Raw genomic sequence first — 20666 nt, 5'->3', positions numbered from 1 at the left:
AAATAAAGATTGTTATTATTAAATCCTGAATAATAATGTATGGCCATCTGTTCATGGCCTCAAGCTGAATCGCACTTGGTTTATACAGTAGGACAATGATCCAAAACACACCAAGTCCACCTCTGAATGGCTTAAGAAAATAAAATTAAGACTTTGGAGTGACCTAGTCAAAGTCTTCACCTTAATCTGATTGAGATGCTGTGGCAGAACTTTAAAAAGGCCCGAAAACCCTCCAATGTGGCTGAATTACAACAATTCTGCAAAGATGAGTGGGCCAAAATTCCTCCAGAGTGTAAAAGACTCATTGCCAGTTATCGCAAACACTTGATTGCAGTTGTTGCTTCTAAGGGTGGCTTAACCAGTTGTTAGGTTTAGGGGGGCAATTACTTTTTCACACAGGGCCCTATAGGTTTGTATTTATTTTTCCCTCAATAATAAAGACTTGTGTTATCTGTGTCTAATATTTAAATTTGTTTGGTGATCTGAAACATTTAAGTGTGACAAACATGCAAGTATAGGAAATCAGGAAGGAGGCAAACAGTTTTTCACACCACTGAATAGTCATGGCCGAAAGTGTTTGTACTCTTGAAATTGTTCCAGAAAATTATTTCTCCCAGAAATTTTTTGCAGTTACACTTTTTTTTATACACATGTTTATTTTCTTTGTGTGTATGGAAAAAAAAGGCAAATTGGACATCATTTCGCACAAAATCCTAAAAATAATATTTGGTTGCACACCCTGTGGAATAAATAATTGTACTCAGTTGCTTCCTATAATAATCAACAAGCTTCTTACACCTCTCAACTGGAATTTTGGACCACTGTTCTTTTGCAAACTGCTCCACGCCTCTTATATTGGAAAGGTGCCTTCTCCCAACAGCAGTTTTAAGATCTCTCCAGAGGTGTTCAATGAGATTTAGATCCAAACCCTGCTTTCTGAAATCCTTTTGTAATTTTAAGATTTCATGATGCTTTGCACACCCCCAAGGCACTCAGTGCCAAGTGCAGCAAAACAACCCCAAAACATCTTTGAACCTCCACCATATTTGACTGTAGGTACCAGGCTTGGAGTGGCCCACAGAGGAACGGGAGAATCCTCCAGTGGACCTCTGCAAGAGTGGGCCACCGCCCACTTGTATGAGCATTACTTGTCACAATTTATTTGAATCCCTATGTACAAGCAAAGGCTAAATCTTATTTGTTAAACAATCTGTCCAGTTCATTGTTATATAAATTTGTGATTGAGGATAATGTGACATGCATGTAGTTGAAAAGTGGGGCCGACACTGGTAGGTACTGTTTTCTTTTCTTTGTAAGCTTCATTCTTTTTCCGGTAAACACTACAATGATGTGCTTTATCAAAAAGCTCTATCTTGGTCTCATCTGTCCACAAGACGCTTTTCCAGAAGGATTTTGGCTTACTCACTTACATTTTGGGAAACTGCAGTCTAGCTTTTTTTATGTCTCTGTGTCAGCAGTGGGGTCCTTTCATAGCGTTTAATTTAATTCAGATGTCAGTGGATAGTTTGCTCTGACACTAATTCACCCTGAGCCTGCAGGACAGCTTAAATTTCTGTGGAACCTGACTTGAGCTGCTTATTCGCCATCTGGACTCTCATGAGTTGCAACCTTTCATCAATTTAACTCTGCCGTCCACATCTAGGGAGATTAGCTATAGTGCCATGGGTTGTGAACTTCTTAATTATGTTGCTCACCATGGACAAAAGAACATCAAGACCTCTTGAGATGGACATGTAGTCTTGGGATTGTTGATGATTTTCAACAATTTTGGTTCTCAAGTCCTTTGATAGTTCTCTCCTCTTTCTGTTTTCTATGCTTAGTGTGGCACGCAGACACACAATGCAAACATTGAATCAACTTTTTCACTTTTTATGTGGTTTCAGGTGTGATTTTCATATTGCTCACACCTGTTACATGCCACAGTTGAGTATGAACGAGCATCACATAACTGAAACCAAGTTGGTTACCAACATTTTTTATGAAAGGTGCCAACAATTTTGTCCTACCCATTTTTGGGGTTTTGTGTGAAATTATGTACAATATGCCTTTTCTCTTTTTTTGCATTGTTCCAATACACATAAATGAAATAAATGTTTATAACAAGACATATATAATAGCAATAATTTTCTGAAAGAAATTCTTCATTTTCTGGAACAATTTCAAGGGTGCAAACAGTTTCGACCATGACTGTATAGAATCACATGGTGACCCTCTGGGAACCACAGGACTTTGTTATCTTAAGTAGTCACCACCTCAATCAATAGAAGCTAAATTATGATGGAATTGCATGAACTGTACGACGGATGCTTCTATCACAGTTTATAATGATGACTGCACAGCTCTTGTCACAATTATAATTGCAGTATTCAGCCTCTCTAACTGGATAATTGTAATATATTTACTTAGGAAAATATAGAGGGAAGGATAATCACAGTGTCATATCAGAGATTGGACTGGCTCTAACTAGTTGTGTGATGCTTTACTGATGTAGTTTGGTATGGAAAGCAGAGCATAGATGCACAAACTGCAGAACGAGAGCTAGAAAGTAAGGTGGAAGCTTTAGAAAAGAAAACAGAAGGCTGAACCACAAAGAAGTAAATGTAAAGTGTGACATGTAGTAAAGTGGGGGGTGCAGATTACAGAAAAAAGTTCTTCTTTAAGACCTAGAACATTTGGCATTTTTTATTATTTATGAAGTATAATTTTTGCAGTAATCTTCAGCAATATATTCAAAACTGCTGTATGACTGTATAATGATGCTTCATGTAGCCATGGCTTATTTGAATAAAACTTTGGTGTTGAAAAAAGTGTCTCGAGCGCTGTTATATTTTAGGAAAGCACTTGAAATACCAGCCCCACTGAGCTTCCCTCAGGAAGCAGATATGATGTGCTTCTCATGCTCTTTGATTTCTATAGTCTCCAGTTGTCGGAATAGGATCTTCTATACATTTACTTCACACCTTGAGATTTTGGTAAAGCGTCTTCTCAGTAATATTTTATTTACTAAAAATAATGTGTTTAGTCATAGAAGAAAATTATTATGAGGCCATAACTTCCAGCTCGCTTTTTTATAGCCACTATCCATTTTTATGTGATTCTTTCTTCTCGTTTTTTATACTCTAGTTTTTTATGAGCACTTTTAGCTTTCAAGCTGCATAAATCTATATGTAATACGTTTTTCTGAAAAGTTGTGATTACAGTTCCAATTGTAATTCTCCAAAGGGCATATTTTTCTGTCTGGCTTCTGACTACCTAAAGAGCTCCGCGGTTCGGATCTGATGCAAATCAAAGCGCACACACTTTAAGCTATTGTTCCATGTCCTGAATTAGTAACTGCAGGATGACAATATTATATTCTGATTTTCCCCGTAGTCACTTTTGATTAGCACATTATTCCTAGGTAGAACACATGGATCACAGCCTGCTGCTCTGTGGCATTTGGGAGAATGGCTTCACCCTGCATTTTGTCTTCCGAAAAGAAGGTTGAAAGAAAATACAAAATGTAAAGTATCAACGTATTTCTCGGCAATATGGAAACTTGTGTAAAATAAACGTTATCCTCTAGTTTTCTGGCTCTAGAAAATGACTATTGCCTTATCTTAGCTACTCTTCCTTCCTATTCATATGGATAAACTCTACTTTTCCTTTCGTTTGTCAGACTGACCTATACTGTAACGTTTAGGTTTGTGCTTAGATCACATTGTATAGCATAGCTATCTATGTCCCGCCATGCAGATTGTGCCGTGGATTCCCTGTGGGCATCACTTGTGAATTAAGCTAGAAAGGGTGAAATCCACATTGGAAATTGGCACCACAGGTCAGTTTCTGTGGATGAGATTTTGTAAAACCTCATGCACTTGCTGGCTACTCCATTCTAATGTTAATTTTTTTTTACTTTCATTATATCTTTGTGATTCTATGCTTAAAGGGTTTTTACACTTTACAGTGGGAAACCGCCATGATAATGGGGAAAAAAGAAGGCATATTTATCACCAGAATTCAGCCTCTGCTCTGCCAATTGCCTCCGAACCAGTAGCACTTATCTCGCAACCTCGAGTGACCATACTGCGTGAGCCCACTGATTGGCTGTAAGGTCAGGTGACAAGAGGTCAGAGCATCATCGCTGAACGTCAGCAGAGATCATCGGAGCGGCAGCACTGGCGCGGTTGGGGCAGATTCTGGTAGTAAGATTTCCATGGTGGATTCCCACTGTTAAGGTTAAAAATAACACTGAAATCCCCATTAAAGGCATTTTTGATTGCTGTCATTTTAAGATAAGGCGACACGCTCATCAACCAATGAATAGCTAAAAAAGACAGAAGGTAACTTGGAGAAAATATTGGCCTATATTTATTAAAATTGGTGGTGTGACAAATTTATGATCAAGATGTGCAATTCCAAGGTATTTGGAATAGGGATGCAGCCTTTTTTTTTTTTTTTTTTTTTTTTAATTTTCACTACAAATTGACATGCGGGAGTAAATGGCGCATATTTCTCCTTCCAACTGTTAGACGTTGTCCACTGTTTGAATGACCTCAATGTGCTACATAAAGTGGGGAAAAAAGCGTACTTACCTGCTGGATCTGCACTTCTCCTCTGCTCTCAGTGCTTGTGACTTAAACCAAAAAAGAAATGGAAAGGTTAATTCTGCGCTGCCAGCGAAACGCGTTTCGAAGTTCAAAACTTCTTCAGGACAAAGCACGATGTGCAGTACAGAGAAACAAAGCAGTTTGACAATTTAACTTCGAAACGCATTAACAAATAAACCGCCTTTTTGGATATCAGTCATCTGTCTCACTGGCAGCTCAGAATTAACCCTTTCATTCCTTTTTTGGTTTATATCGCTTTGTGGGTCTGCAGTAGCCATAAGCTTAATAGTGGTTTGCGGTCACACACCCTTACCAGATGAGTACAATTGTCTTTGGTCTCCCCAATGTTACTGGGATGAAACCCTATTGCGCTTATTGTTATTTCTGTTTCCTTCACATCATCTGTGACCACATTGTCCCATGACCGCTGCCGATCCTTGTTTACTGATTTTCTGCAGTCTTCAGAGTTCTATCAAAGCAGATATCAGCTCACTTGACATTGTTTATGCCACAAAATCACCAAAGGATATAGTTCAGAGCAAAGGAGCACATCGGTCCGGCAGGTAAATATGCCTTTTTTTTATCCAGCACAATGGAGACCCTAAAAAGGGGTGCACAACCCCTTTAATGTGTATCACAACCAATAATGTACTATTTTTGAGTAAAATGCAGAATAGAACCCAAATACGGTACATTGGTACATTGATAAATGTGGAATCGTTATTCAACCAAGACACATATCCAAACAAAGAGAAGATCAGCTGGTGGCTTCCAGGTGTTTAATATCTGACTAGTAGAGATTTTCCTTCTTTTTTTTACACTCTTGGTCTTAAAGGTTGAGTGAATTTCCGGAGTATTATTTGTGATTAGCTGATAAATCTTTAATGTAGAAATATCTTGTATTTTCAGTTCTGACGAGGAGCTGTCAAGGTGCCGTGAAACTATTCTCAAGCTAAATGAGGTTTTGGAGTCAGAAAGAAAAGAGGGGAGTTCTGTGAGCGAGGAAAGGTTAAAACTCGTCCTGGAAAATGAACAGTTACGGAAAGATGTGGAAGAGTGGAAAAAGTCCACCACAGAGGCGCAGCAGAAAGTCACGTTTCAGGTAATGGTCAGTGTAAGGTCAGTTATCTGTCTCCGTCTCAGCCACAGATGAGTTTGTGGAGAAATATAAAGTATCGAACCAATGGATCTCTGCTAAAGTTTTTATGAAAAAGCAGTAGCCTAATGTGAGGTTACTGGAAAAACACATTTCTATAAATAAATAATATTTTATACATTATCATTCTTTTTTTCAAAATTTCCCCGCTTTAGATCTTGACTGCCTATTCCTCTCATAGATCATCAGTGTCAGATTACTTGGGATCCGACCATTAGGGCCCTTCCACAATTTTGTGAACAAAGGGTCCACATCACTTGGTATACATGTACGTCATGCTATCCTAAATCGCGTAAGGAAGGTCATAGGGAACTGAAATAGGCAGCTCTTGGTCACTAAAAGGCACTAAACACGGGGTGTAAAGGGAATCTGTCACCAGGTTTTTCCTGTCTCATCTGAGCGCAACATAATGTAGGGAAACAGACCCCTATTCCAGAAATGTTTCAATTAGTTTACAGGGTACAGCATTTGTGATACAATCAGGGTTTTTTAGATGTAGCAGAGCCCCATCCCCATCCCTGATTAGCAGATTTCTGTGTACATTGTATATTGACAGTAAGCTGCTAACCAGTGCTGGGGGCGTGGTTAGACCAGGATGCACACGGATAGTAGTCCGGCAGTAATCATATCCTGCTGATAAAACACTAATTTTATTGAAACAACAGCACACAGCCTAATAAGTGACATATCGCTGAAATCAGTGTCTCCGCTCCTACCTCATGCTGCCCTCAGCATAAATCGCGTAAAACTGCTGACAGATTCCCTTTAAACTAAGTGTTTCATTTACCATCGTGACCCCAACTGTAAAAAGTTTCCTTTCTACATAGAGAAGGATGCTTAGAAGGCATTAATCTGAGCCCCCCCCTCACACCAACCCACCATTATGTCTGTACTATATGCAGATTACTGCTCTTAGCGTTTTATTATGCAAAATATGTAGCACTGAATTTTTTAGCAGTCACGCATTTTTGGCTCTTGTGCTCTCGTCTTTTCTGCTTTACCACCTGCAATGAAACATATTACACTGATACTTAGTGCCAATTTACTGATCTCATATATCAGCTAAGCATATAAGACAAATTAGGATAAATTTTGCAAAAATAAAATACCGTAGCTGAAGTTAAAGTATAATAAATATTTGCCCTTTCTTCAGATTCCAGAATGTAAATACAGAATCACCGTGGGTCATTGGTTAGCATTTTAGCACTGGGATCCTAAATTTCCATCCTACCCAGTGTATCATCTGCATGGAGTTTTTAGATTCTGCGCATGTTTGCCTCTGATTCTTAAAGGGAATCTGTCAGTAGGTTCAATAGTCTTAGGCTGAGTGCAGACGGAGATTTGAGCCCTGCAGATTTTTCCGTGCAGAATGGAAGAAAACCGCAGGTCAAATTACCTGCATTTTTCCTGCGGTTTTCTTCCATTTTTCACGCGGTTTTCATGCGGTTTTCCATTGCGGCTTTCCCCCTGCGGATTTGGTGACAGAGGAGATGGAAAACCGCACAAAAGAAGTAACATGCTGCGGATTTTGTACCGCAGGAAAAATCCGCAGCGTCTGCACAGCGGTTTTTTTTTCATTCATTTTAAAGCTACTGTACATCACAATGCGGATATGCAACGTTTCTGCGCGGTAAAATCAACTGCGGAACCGCTGCTAATCTGCATCGTGTGCACACAGCCTAAAGCCATCTACGTGAGCGTGTAGGTCATAAAAAAAAGCTGAATAAAATGATACCTTGATATCTCCGATCTGATGTCTTATTACAGAGAAATCCACGTTTTTCTTATATAAATAGCCTCTTCCAGACTAGTGGGAAGACGCTGCCTAGAAGATAATTCTGCCTTCCGAGATTATTATAAATAAAAGGAGGAGTTACCAGTGTGAGGCATGTAACTAACACAGAACAGGAGACATTAAATTTGTCTACTTGAAAACACATTTTCTGCAGCTCTCTGAGCTCTGCTGCGTTATAACAATATTACAGCCCTGTCTTCCTGTGAGTTAGAAGCTGAAGCTGAGAGAAACCTGCAGATGTGACAGGTATAATCACACACAGCTCTACGGTGAGATCAGGAGCTTAAGAGAGTGGCCATCACACTGGTAACTCCCCCTTCATGTAAAATAAGCTCTGGGGGCAGAGTTATCTTCCAGGCACCATTCGCTCGGGAGCCTTGAAGATGTCATTTATATAAAGTGATAAAAGAGGATTTCTCAGTAACAAGGTATCTGATATGAGGGATACAGGTAGGATTTTTTTTTCACATTCTATAGACTGTATGCTCATATTAATAGGTCAAATGTGGTGAGAGATTCCCTTTAACTGGATCAGGACCACCCATTGACTCTAAACTTCCGGTCAGTCCCCCTCCTACTATGTAGTGATGTTCTAAAATGTCACTGCATAGTAAGGCAGCTACTTACCATTGCAAGCCAGAGTCCCCATAAAGAAGGCAGAGACAGTTTATTACTAAACAAGCGCTATGTATGCAGTAATAGGAAGCGCAGAGAGTGCTTCCTCCTTCATATATTGTTATCATGTCGTTGCTGGGTATAGGGGAGGACACAGGAGCTGCTGGGTCAAAGAAGAACCAAGCAGCTCTGCTATGCAGACAGCAGGTTGCACTTTCTCTGTAACTGGAACTAATGTACCAGCCCCAGTTACATTGGAAATAAAATGAAAATAAAAATATTTTATATTTAAATACCTCACCATATCACCTTATGGGGGTAGCTATTTGTAAAATAGAAGATAAATAATTACAAAATAACATGTAAAAAAGAAATAAAAATACCACTCTTAATTGAAATTGTTGCCAGCCTCATGTACTCTCTCCCCCACCCCTGACCTCCCCCACACCCCCACAAAAAAAAATCTAATTTGATACATAAAATATTTGTAACCGAATGGGGAACGACTTTTTAAATGTACTTTAGTTATTCTTTGTGATCATAAATAAATGGGAAAAATAGCCACTTGTTCACTTTATTTTTACACCAATGTTGCCCGATATCAGCAGAAAAAAAGAATATAACTGTGACATAAAAATGAAGCGCCAAGTATCATGAAAAATAGAATTGAAATTTCCTTTAATATCTGAACAAGAAAAAAATATTACAGCTATTTAATAAAAAACACGAAAATATGCATGTCAGTAATAGGGGTAAACGGTCTTGAACTGGTTACATTTCCTACCATACTTCAATAATGTACTTGGCTTATTTCAAATTAAGTCTCTGAGTGTGTGGAAAGGATAAATTAGTCTGGGGGCCTGGCATTGATGCGGTGCTGACCATCTTTCTCTGGCGCTGTGGAGCCTGGCATTGATGTGGTGCTGGCCATCTTTCTCCGGCATGGAGGAGCCTGGCATTGATGTGGTGCTGGCCATCTTTCTCCAGCGCTGTAGAGCCTGGCATTGATGGGGTGCTGGCCATCTTTATCCGGTGCTGTGGAGCCTGATATTGATGTGGTGCTAGCCATCTTTCTCCAGCACAGAGGAGCCTGGCATTGATGTGGTGCTTTCCATCCTTTTCGGTGCTGTGGAGCCTGGCATTGATGTGGTGCAGGCCATCTTTATCCGGTGTTGTAGAGCCTGACATTGATGTGGTGCTGGCCATCTTTCTCCGGCACTGTGGAGCCTGGCATTGATATGGTGCTGGCCATCTTTCTCCTGCGCTGTGGAGCCTGGCATTGATGTGGTGCTGGCCATCTTTCTCCGGCGCTGTGGAGCCTTTCATTGATGTGGTGCTGGCCATCTTTCTCCTGCACTGTGGAGCCTGGCATTGATGTGGTGCTTTCCATCTTTCTCGGTGCTGTGGAGTCTAGCATTGATGTGGCGCAAGCCATCTTTATCCGGTGCTGTAGAGCCTGACATTGATGTGGTGCTGGCCATCTTTCTCCTGCGCTGTGGAGCCTGGCATTGATGTGGTGCTGGCCATCTTTCTCCTGCGCTGTGGAGCCTGGCATTGATGTGGTGCTTTCCATCTTTCTCCGGCGCTGTGGAGTCTGGCATTGATGTGGTGCTGGCCATCTTTATCCGGCGCTGTAGAGCCTGACATTGATGTGTTGCTGGCCATCTTTCTCTGGCGCTGTGAAGCTGGCATTGATATGGTGCTGGCCATCTTTCTCCTGCGCTGTGGAGCCTGGCATTGATGTGGTGCTGGCCATCTTTCTCCGGTGCTGTGGAGCCTGGCATTGATGTGGTGCTTTCCATCTTTCTTGGTGCTGTGGAGTCTGGCATTGATGTGGTGCTGGCCATCTTTATCCGGCGCTGTAGAGCCTGACATTGATGTGTTGCTGGCCATCTTTCTCTGGCGCTGTGGAGCCTGGCATTGATGTGGTGCTGGCCATCTTTCTCCTGCGCTGTGGAGCCTGGCATTGATGTGGTGCTTTCCATCTTTCTCCGGCGCTGTGGAGTCTGGCGTTGATGTGGTGCTTTCCATCTTTCTCCGGCGCTGTGGAGTCTGGCGTTGATGTGGTGCTGGCTATCTTTATCCGGCGCTGTAGAGCCTGACATTGATGTGTTGCTGGCCATCTTTCTCTGGCGCTGTGGAGCCTGGCATTGATATGGTGCTGGCCATCTTTCTCCTGCGCTGTGGAGCCTGGCATTGATGTGGTGCTGGCCATCTTTCTCCTGCGCTGTGGAGCCTGGCATTGATGTGGTGCTTTCCATCTTTCTCCGGCGCTGTGGAGTCTGGCGTTGATGTGGTGCTGGCCATCTTTCTCTGGCGCTGTGAAGCTGGCATTGATATGGTGCTGGCCATCTTTCTCCTGCGCTGTGGAGCCTGGCATTGATGTGGTGCTGGCCATCTTTCTCCGGTGCTGTGGAGCCTGGCATTGATGTGGTGCTTTCCATCTTTCTCGGTGCTGTGGAGTCTAGCATTGATGTGGCGCAGGCCATCTTTATCCGGTGCTGTAGAGCCTGACATTGATGTGGTGCTGGCCATCTTTCTCCTGCGCTGTGGAGCCTGGCATTGATGTGGTGCTGGCCATCTTTCTCCTGCGCTGTGGAGCCTGGCATTGATGTGGTGCTGGCCATCTTTCTCCGGTGCTGTGGAGCCTGGCATTGATGTGGTGCTTTCCATCTTTCTCCGGCGCTGTGGAGTCTGGCATTGATGTGGTGCTGGCCATCTTTATCCGGCGCTGTAGAGCCTGACATTGATGTGTTGCTGGCCATCTTTCTCTGGCGCTGTGAAGCTGGCATTGATATGGTGCTGGCCATCTTTCTCCTGCGCTGTGGAGCCTGGCATTGATGTGGTGCTGGCCATCTTTCTCCGGTGCTGTGGAGCCTGGCATTGATGTGGTGCTTTCCATCTTTCTTGGTGCTGTGGAGTCTAGCATTGATGTGGCGCAGGCCATCTTTATCCGGTGCTGTAGAGCCTGACATTGATGTGGTGCTGGCCATCTTTCTCCTGCGCTGTGGAGCCTGGCATTGATGTGGTGCTGGCCATCTTTCTCCTGCGCTGTGGAGCCTGGCATTGATGTGGTGCTTTCCATCTTTCTCCGGCGCTGTGGAGTCTGGCGTTGATGTGGTGCTTTCCATCTTTCTCCGGCGCTGTGGAGTCTGGCGTTGATGTGGTGCTGGCTATCTTTATCCGGCGCTGTAGAGCCTGACATTGATGTGTTGCTGGCCATCTTTCTCTGGCGCTGTGGAGCCTGGCATTGATATGGTGCTGGCCATCTTTCTCCTGCGCTGTGGAGCCTGGCATTGATGTGGTGCTGGCCATCTTTCTCCTGCGCTGTGGAGCCTGGCATTGATGTGGTGCTTTCCATCTTTCTCCGGCGCTGTGGAGTCTGGCGTTGATGTGGTGCTGGCCATCTTTCTCTGGCGCTGTGAAGCTGGCATTGATATGGTGCTGGCCATCTTTCTCCTGCGCTGTGGAGCCTGGCATTGATGTGGTGCTGGCCATCTTTCTCCGGTGCTGTGGAGCCTGGCATTGATGTGGTGCTTTCCATCTTTCTCGGTGCTGTGGAGTCTAGCATTGATGTGGCGCAGGCCATCTTTATCCGGTGCTGTAGAGCCTGACATTGATGTGGTGCTGGCCATCTTTCTCCTGCGCTGTGGAGCCTGGCATTGATGTGGTGCTGGCCATCTTTCTCCTGCGCTGTGGAGCCTGGCATTGATGTGGTGCTGGCCATCTTTCTCCGGTGCTGTGGAGCCTGGCATTGATGTGGTGCTTTCCATCTTTCTCCGGCGCTGTGGAGTCTGGCATTGATGTGGTGCTGGCCATCTTTATCCGGCGCTGTAGAGCCTGACATTGATGTGTTGCTGGCCATCTTTCTCTGGCGCTGTGAAGCTGGCATTGATATGGTGCTGGCCATCTTTCTCCTGCGCTGTGGAGCCTGGCATTGATGTGGTGCTGGCCATCTTTCTCCGGTGCTGTGGAGCCTGGCATTGATGTGGTGCTTTCCATCTTTCTTGGTGCTGTGGAGTCTAGCATTGATGTGGCGCAGGCCATCTTTATCCGGTGCTGTAGAGCCTGACATTGATGTGGTGCTGGCCATCTTTCTCCTGCGCTGTGGAGCCTGGCATTGATGTGGTGCTGGCCATCTTTCTCCTGCGCTGTGGAGCCTGGCATTGATGTGGTGCTTTCCATCTTTCTCCGGCGCTGTGGAGTCTGGCGTTGATGTGGTGCTTTCCATCTTTCTCCGGCGCTGTGGAGTCTGGCGTTGATGTGGTGCTGGCTATCTTTATCCGGCGCTGTAGAGCCTGACATTGATGTATTGCTGGCCATCTTTCTCTGGCGCTGTGGAGCCTGGCATTGATATGGTGCTGGCCATCTTTCTCCTGCGCTGTGGAGCCTGGCATTGATGTGGTGCTGGCCATCTTTCTCCGGCGCTGTGGAGCCTTTCATTGATGTGGTGCTGGCCATCTTTCTCCTGCACTGTGGAGCCTGGCATTGATGTGGTGCTTTCCATCTTTCTCGGTGCTGTGGAGTCTAGCATTGATGTGGCGCAAGCCATCTTTATCCGGTGCTGTAGAGCCTGACATTGATGTGGTGCTGGCCATCTTTCTCCTGCGCTGTGGAGCCTGGCATTGATGTGGTGCTGGCCATCTTTCTCCTGCGCTGTGGAGCCTGGCATTGATGTGGTGCTTTCCATCTTTCTCCGGCGCTGTGGAGTCTGGCATTGATGTGGTGCTGGCCATCTTTATCCGGCGCTGTAGAGCCTGACATTGATGTGTTGCTGGCCATCTTTCTCTGGCGCTGTGAAGCTGGCATTGATATGGTGCTGGCCATCTTTCTCCTGCGCTGTGGAGCCTGGCATTGATGTGGTGCTGGCCATCTTTCTCCGGTGCTGTGGAGCCTGGCATTGATGTGGTGCTTTCCATCTTTCTCCGGCGCTGTGGAGTCTGGCATTGATGTGGTGCTGGCCATCTTTATCCGGCGCTGTAGAGCCTGACATTGATGTGTTGCTGGCCATCTTTCTCTGGCGCTGTGAAGCTGGCATTGATATGGTGCTGGCCATCTTTCTCCTGCGCTGTGGAGCCTGGCATTGATGTGGTGCTGGCCATCTTTCTCCGGTGCTGTGGAGCCTGGCATTGATGTGGTGCTTTCCATCTTTCTCGGTGCTGTGGAGTCTAGCATTGATGTGGCGCAGGCCATCTTTATCCGGTGCTGTAGAGCCTGACATTGATGTGGTGCTGGCCATCTTTCTCCTGCGCTGTGGAGCCTGGCATTGATGTGGTGCTGGCCATCTTTCTCCTGCGCTGTGGAGCCTGGCATTGATGTGGTGCTGGCCATCTTTCTCCGGTGCTGTGGAGCCTGGCATTGATGTGGTGCTTTCCATCTTTCTCCGGCGCTGTGGAGTCTGGCATTGATGTGGTGCTGGCCATCTTTATCCGGCGCTGTAGAGCCTGACATTGATGTGTTGCTGGCCATCTTTCTCTGGCGCTGTGAAGCTGGCATTGATATGGTGCTGGCCATCTTTCTCCTGCGCTGTGGAGCCTGGCATTGATGTGGTGCTGGCCATCTTTCTCCGATGCTGTGGAGCCTGGCATTGATGTGGTGCTTTCCATCTTTCTTGGTGCTGTGGAGTCTAGCATTGATGTGGCGCAGGCCATCTTTATCCGGTGCTGTAGAGCCTGACATTGATGTGGTGCTGGCCATCTTTCCCCTGCGCTGTGGAGCCTGGCATTGATGTGGTGCTGGCCATCTTTCTCCTGCGCTGTGGAGCCTGGCATTGATGTGGTGCTTTCCATCTTTCTCCGGCGCTGTGGAGTCTGGCGTTGATGTGGTGCTTTCCATCTTTCTCCGGCGCTGTGGAGTCTGGCGTTGATGTGGTGCTGGCTATCTTTATCCGGCGCTGTAGAGCCTGACATTGATGTGTTGCTGGCCATCTTTCTCTGGCGCTGTGGAGCCTGGCATTGATATGGTGCTGGCCATCTTTCTCCTGCGCTGTGGAGCCTGGCATTGATGTTGTGCTGGCCATCTTTCTCCTGCGTTGTGGAGCCTGGCATTGATGTGGTGCTTTCCATCTTTCTCCGGCGCTGTGGAGTCTGGCGTTGATGTGGTGCTGGCCATCTTTATCCGGCGCTGTAGAGCCTGACATTGATGTGTTGCTGGCCATCTTCCTCTGGCGCTGTGGAGCCTGGCATTGATATGGTGCTGGCCATCTTTCTCCTGCGCTGTGGAGCCTGGCATTGATGTTGTGCTGGCCATCTTTCTACAGCGCTGTTGATCCTAGCATTGATGTGGTGCTGGCTATCTTTCTCCGGCACTGTGCAGCCTGGCATTGATGTGATGCTGGCCATCTTTCTACAGCGCTATGGAGCCTGGCGGAGTTGTAGAGCATGATCATCCACCATGGTTGTTTGATGAGCAGTCTTGCCAGGGAGCTATTGTTTTCTATTCCATGAATTTCTCTCTCGATGAAACTTTGAGACGATACTTTACAATGAATAAATTTAGTTTGTCACAGCTGCGAATCCAAAAGTTACTCACCCTACACCACCTCTTTATGCTAAAAACAAAAGAGGAAAGAAAACACTGGTTTTTTTTCTGGTCTGAGAAGACCACGCAAAGATTTATTTCTGTATATTCCAGTACAGTAATTAGAATCTGAGCACTTTCCATAAATTACAACTCAAAACGCCAAATCAATCCATGCAAATTACCGCAACAGATAGATGGCAAATTGAACAATGCAGACACTTGGAGCGCTCCGAGAGCAATTATTATATATTGTAATCTTATTAACATGAATGGTATTTCTTATCCGCTTTTTGTATAATTTTGTAAAAACAGATCCACTTCTGTATCTCTAACTGATATGAGAAAGAAAATGAAATCAATCAGAATATCGAGGTGCAGTGATTAACATATTGACTTTATAAATCTGGTTTATGGGGGCTTGAGTCCTTGTTGTATAAACGGTCAGATAATATACTTTTCCCATATTTGTGTATATGTAACTCCCCCGGAGTATTTTTTTGGTTAATTTACTATAACATTGACTTGAGATGTAAATCATTTATCAGATGGAAGATGAGTTGTTTGTGAAACCAGACATTTGTCAGCTGGCTCAAACATCATAGACCCTCCACCATGCGTTCGGGTGGTCCCTGTGCCAGCAGAACAGACAGGGAGATAAGTCTTTGGCACTGTTTAATCCAAGTTCCTTTCTCTGACCATAAGGGTATGTGCACACGTTCAGCATTTGCAACAGAAAAACGTTTTTTCTGCATGAGTTTGACGCATTTTTCCCATTCATTAGTATGGATGAAATCTGCAGCAAAAATGCCGAAAGAATTGACATGCTGCAGATTTAAAACTGCAATGAAAAAAAAAGCAACGTGTTCATGAGAATTCAGTAATCTTACTCACTGCTGATACTAGAAAATCCTTCAGGTTTTGTGACAAAACTGTGCAAGAAAAAAAGAACCGTATATACTCGAATATAAGCCGAGATTTTCAGCCCATTTTTTGGGGCTGAAAGACCCCCTCTCGGCTTATATTTGAGTCATATACACCATGGGGTCGGAGGGGGAGGCGGGGGTGTCAGGTCATACTTACCCGTCCTGGCACGGTCTCTGCAGCCCCCAGCTTCTCCGCAATCTCTCTTCCTTCCTTCAGCGGTCACATGGTAATGCTCATTATACTCATGAATATGTGCATATTTATGAGTGTAATGAGCAGTACCACGTGACCGCTGAAGGAAGGATGGGAGATCGCGGAGAAGCTGGGGGCTGCAGAGACCGTGCCAGGACGGGTAATTATAGCGATACTCACCTGTCCGGGGTCCATCGCTGCTTGCTGCTGTCTGGCACGTCATCTGTCAGTGACGTTCAGACAGCAGAGGGCACGGTGACGTGGTTAGTGCGCCGCGTCCCCTGCAGTCTGAACGTCACTGACAGATGACGTGTCAGACAACAGCAAGCAGCGATGGACCGGGGGACAGGTGAATATCTCAGGTGCCAGCAGTGATACCGGCACCTGGCCCCAGCGACGGAGAGGTGAGTGTCATTTTTTTTATTTTTAAATGCAGCAGTCGCAGCACATGGGGGCATAGTCTATGGGGCAGCATATAGGGGCATAATCTATGGAGCATCTTATGGGGGCAGCATATAGGGGCATAATCTATGGAGCATCTTATGGGGGCAGCATATAGGGGCATAATCTATGGAGCATCTTATGGGGGCAGCATATAGGGGCATAATCTATGGAGCATCTTATGGGGGCAGCATATAGGGGCATAATCTATGGAGCATTTTATGGGGGCAGCATATAAGGGTATAATCTATGGAGCATCTTATAGGGGTATCATATGGGGGAATAATCAATTGAGCATCTTATGGGGGCAGCATATGGGTGAATAATCTATGGAGCATCTTATGGGGGCAGCATATGGGGCCTATTCTATGGAGCATATTATGGGGCATAATCTTTGGAACATCTTATGGGGCTATAACCTTTATGGAGCAGCATACGAGGCATATTATTCTATGGAGCATCTTATGGGGCCATTATTAACCTTTGTGCAGCATTATATGGGGCGTATTTTGTATGGAGCATCTTATGGGGCCATCTTGGACTGTATGGAGCATTATATGGGGCTCCTGATTCAATATGGATATTCAAAAACATTTAACCTACTGATGTCTCAATTAATTTTACTTTTATTGGTATCTATTTTTATTTTTTAAATTTACCAGTAGCTGCTGCATTTTCCACCCTAGGCTTATACCCGAGTCAATAAGTTTTCCCAGTTTTTTTGTGGCAAAATTAGGGGGGTCGGCTTATACTCGGGTTGGCTTATACTCGAGCATACACGGTAACAAAAATGCAACATGTGCACAGACCCTTATGCCGCTACTCCGCATGACCTACACAAAGACTGGATAACACTGCTGAGCCTCTCTTTAGTCATGGACAAATATAGAAAGGTGACAATTAGGTTCCTAGATTGTAAGCTCTTGTGAGCAGGGCCCTCACTCCTCTTCTTTGAATTGATGAATTTTGTGTTACTCTTCAATGTCTGATTATTGTTTGCACAATACGCGTTCCCTCTCAATATGTTGTCACTGCTTAAATAAAAACTATTTTTCCCTCCATGTTGTAGGCAAGTTTAGTGACAGAGAAATTAACCCTTCACTGTTGGGACCCTGCAAATAATGCACAATACATATCTGAACTTTGGGGACCCCTATAAGGCATGAACCAACAAGGTCATATAGACCTACCATAGGAACTAATCGGGCACTCTAGTGCACACTGGTCCTGATACAGTGATGGACTTCAATGATCCAGCAAATGTCAGCCACACTGGAAGCTGACTTTTGCGTCAACCACTGCCACAAGGGTCTGTTTCTTATGGGCTGATCTGGTCACACATAATAACCTATGAGATCTTGATTACCGTATATGTCCTGGGTAATAGCAACTAATTAAACGCCATTAAAAGTGGACCTGAATATGTTCTGTATTAATTGAGGTTGGGGCACCCAAGAAGCCCCAGCCTGACACTCAACAGGAGTGGGAGATTACTACAATCAAACTTAAAGGGAACCTGTCACTAGGCTTGGCCGATACGAGTTACGGCCACTGCCTTTCAGGGCTTATCTACATCATTCTATAATGCTGTAGATAAGCCCCGGTCCGACCTGCAAGAGAAGAAAAATAACTTTTATTAAACTCACCTGAGGGGCGGTCCGGTGGGTGTTGCAGGTCTTGGTCTGGCACCTCCCATCTTCTTACGATGCCACCCTCCTGCTTGCTTCGTGTCGCAGAGAGGGCAGAGAGGCCCAGTGCCTGCGCACTGCAGGAATTTGCTCTGCCCTCAACAGGGCAGAGAAGTACACCTGCACAGGAGCGGCGATGCCGGGGAACCTGTGTGGATAACGCAGCGATGCGTCAGCCACATGAACCAAGCAGGAGGGCGGCATCACAAGAAGATGGGAGGTACCAGACCAAGAACATCAACACCCCTCGGACTGGACCTCCCCGCAAGTGAGCATAATAAAAGTTATTTTTCTTCTCTTGCAGGTCGGATCAGGGACATATATATATATATATATATATATATATATATATATATATATATATATATATATATATATATATATATATATATATATATATATATATACAGCATTATATAATGCTGTATATCAGCCCTGAAAGGTGGTGGCCGTAACTCGTATCTGCCAAACCTGGTGACAGGTTCTCTTTAAAGAGAGGATAAACATACTATTACCACACTCACTGGCTTTGTCACCCGCCATTTGCCAGGTCAGGGGACTTAAATCCATCGGTTAGGTCCACATAGATCAAGCAGTCATCACCCATCCAGATGAAAGGGGATCATTTTTCTTGACTTAAATACATCTTTTAATCCTTAAAAGACGGTAGATCTTATTGCTATGTTAGTGATACTATGCGTATTCTGTTATTGGAGTAATCTTATAATGCTATCATATTAAGAGGATTTCAGCTACAGGACCAAGGGGTTCTTGTCAGGTAATAAGTCAGAATTTAAGACAACTTAAAGCTGTAAAAATAATCTTGGCTTTTGGCCCCTGCTGACCTATATTAAAGGGTCGGCCTCTTTCTCTTGTTAATGCAGCTTTGCTCATACACTGAACAGGTCTGGTCCATACAATGGCTGCTGGCGGAGGAGAAAGTGACCAGATCTGTCCATCAGCCTCCTTCAATAGAAAAGCAGGTTTACAGTGTGAGGAGTTTTATAATTGGAGGACACCGCTGGACAGGTCTGGTCACATGCTGCTCCGCCAGCATCCATTGTATGGACAGTAATACTGGTCAGTCTGCGAGGAAAGCCGCACTAACGAGAGAGCGTGGCCGACCCCTTTAACGTTTGATTTGTAATAAGCCACCACGAGTAATAGTTTCCATTGTGGGTGGAATTGCTGTGTATGTACAGTAACTCTTTTCTGTGGGTTGTCTTTGTCAGTGAATATTACTTGTTCTCACAGGTAAGCACTTTAGCACATGAATTTTCGGTAAAGGAGCAAGGCTTCAAGGTGCAGTTACAGGAAATGGAGGACGGATATCGAAAGTCTATAGAGGAATTAATGAAGCTACTTATGGCTCAGCAGAAAGCCAGCCACAAGTGGAAAGAAGAGACAACCAACCTTACTAAAAGCACTGAGACCAGGCTGAGAAAACTGCGGTATGTATACAGCATGTCACTTGTGAATTACACGACACCATTTTCATGGAAAATTCCTCTTCTGCCAATGTATGATAGTCACATAGTCTCCACATTCCCATCTTGTTATGTCACACTTATCACGCATGGTGCCATAGAACGCCAATCCATTGATGATAACGGTTACACGGACCTGTTGGCACGCTACACACTAGTATATGGTTATAGAATTGCAGGTCTTTGGGGTCTCCTTTAAGTTCCTGTATAGGCAAAAGAAGCTATTAGGTGTAAATCACTGACATATCGTTCTCTACTCATTGAATTCTCATTTCTTGACCATCAATTTCTGTGTTCTTACAGTGGCTGCTATACTGCTATTGTTAATAGTTAAGCAAGTTGAAGATGGAATGATCTCTAAAAGGCCTAACTTTAAAGATAACACATTTCCTTTGTATTTTAGGCAAAACAAATAGATCCTTTTTGTTTTTTTACTTTTAAAAATTGCAAAAAGTAAATAGATTTGTGTACGCAGATAACTGACCAAGGTTTCAGACCTTAATTAGCCTGATAGGGTTATGGCTTGTTCACTATCATCCTTAGGAGAGGCCAGGTCATGCAAATTTCCCAGATTTATTAAAATCCAGCCTCCTCCAATCTTGTGCCAAAGAACACCAGCCATGGGTTCTACTAGGCAGCTGCCAAGCACTCTGAAAATTAAAATGATGGAGGCCCACAAAGCAGAAGAAGACTTTGACGCACGTGGTTGTTTAACCACAGTGCCATGGTGAGCCGGGAGGGGCATAACGACGCAAACACCTGGTTCTTCACTAGAGCTTCTGATAGTGTGATTAGACTTGATCCAATGTGGACGCTAGGTGCTATTCCAGGACAGACCTCGGAGCTGTGGCAGCTGACCCACGAGGGGACAGGGAAGCAGGATCGTCCAGGAACTGGTAAGCAGGAGGTATGCAGCTGGTAGACAGATGTGGGATCACGTACAATCAGCTGCAGGAACACTGGATGGCCATAGGTATGGGATCACAGGTGCAGGTTCAGATGGGTCAGGATCAGGAGTAGGTACATGCAGAGCAGGTTCTGGTATAGGTACAGCAGAACGGACAGGAACGGAGACAGACTTGGGCGGACTGGGTCAGGTAAATGAGACGGACAGGATCACAGAGCACGGGTACAGGGACCTTACAACTAGATAGCAGGAAACTCACTGGTACCAACATTGCTAAGGCACCTCACATTTTGGGAAGGTGGTTTAATTACCTAATGTCTCTGAGCCAT

At 44.7% G+C, this 20666-nt stretch overlaps 1 protein-coding gene across 9 annotated transcripts in view; it reads left to right on the top strand.

Moving 5' to 3' along the window:
* Window positions 1-20666, top strand: part of SCLT1 (sodium channel and clathrin linker 1) — a 312009-nt gene that overhangs the window by 219065 nt on the left and 72278 nt on the right. For all 9 annotated transcript variants that reach the window (XR_012231549.1, XM_073572082.1, XM_073572079.1 and 6 more), the window contains 2 exons: window positions 5520-5712; window positions 19198-19394. Coding sequence is in view for 8 of the 9 variants with exons in the window: in XM_073572082.1 (XP_073428183.1) it covers window positions 5520-5712; window positions 19198-19394 (390 nt within the window). In the remaining variant the exon portion in view is untranslated. The remainder of the gene's footprint in view (window positions 1-5519; window positions 5713-19197; window positions 19395-20666) is intronic.

The sequence above is a fragment of the Dendrobates tinctorius genome, unplaced genomic scaffold (assembly GCF_039654945.1).
Source record: "Dendrobates tinctorius isolate UK_male_01 unplaced genomic scaffold, ASM3965494v1 ptg000030l, whole genome shotgun sequence".
NCBI lineage: Eukaryota > Metazoa > Chordata > Amphibia > Anura > Dendrobatidae > Dendrobates > Dendrobates tinctorius.
This window is presented reverse-complemented; position numbering and strand designations above follow the sequence as displayed.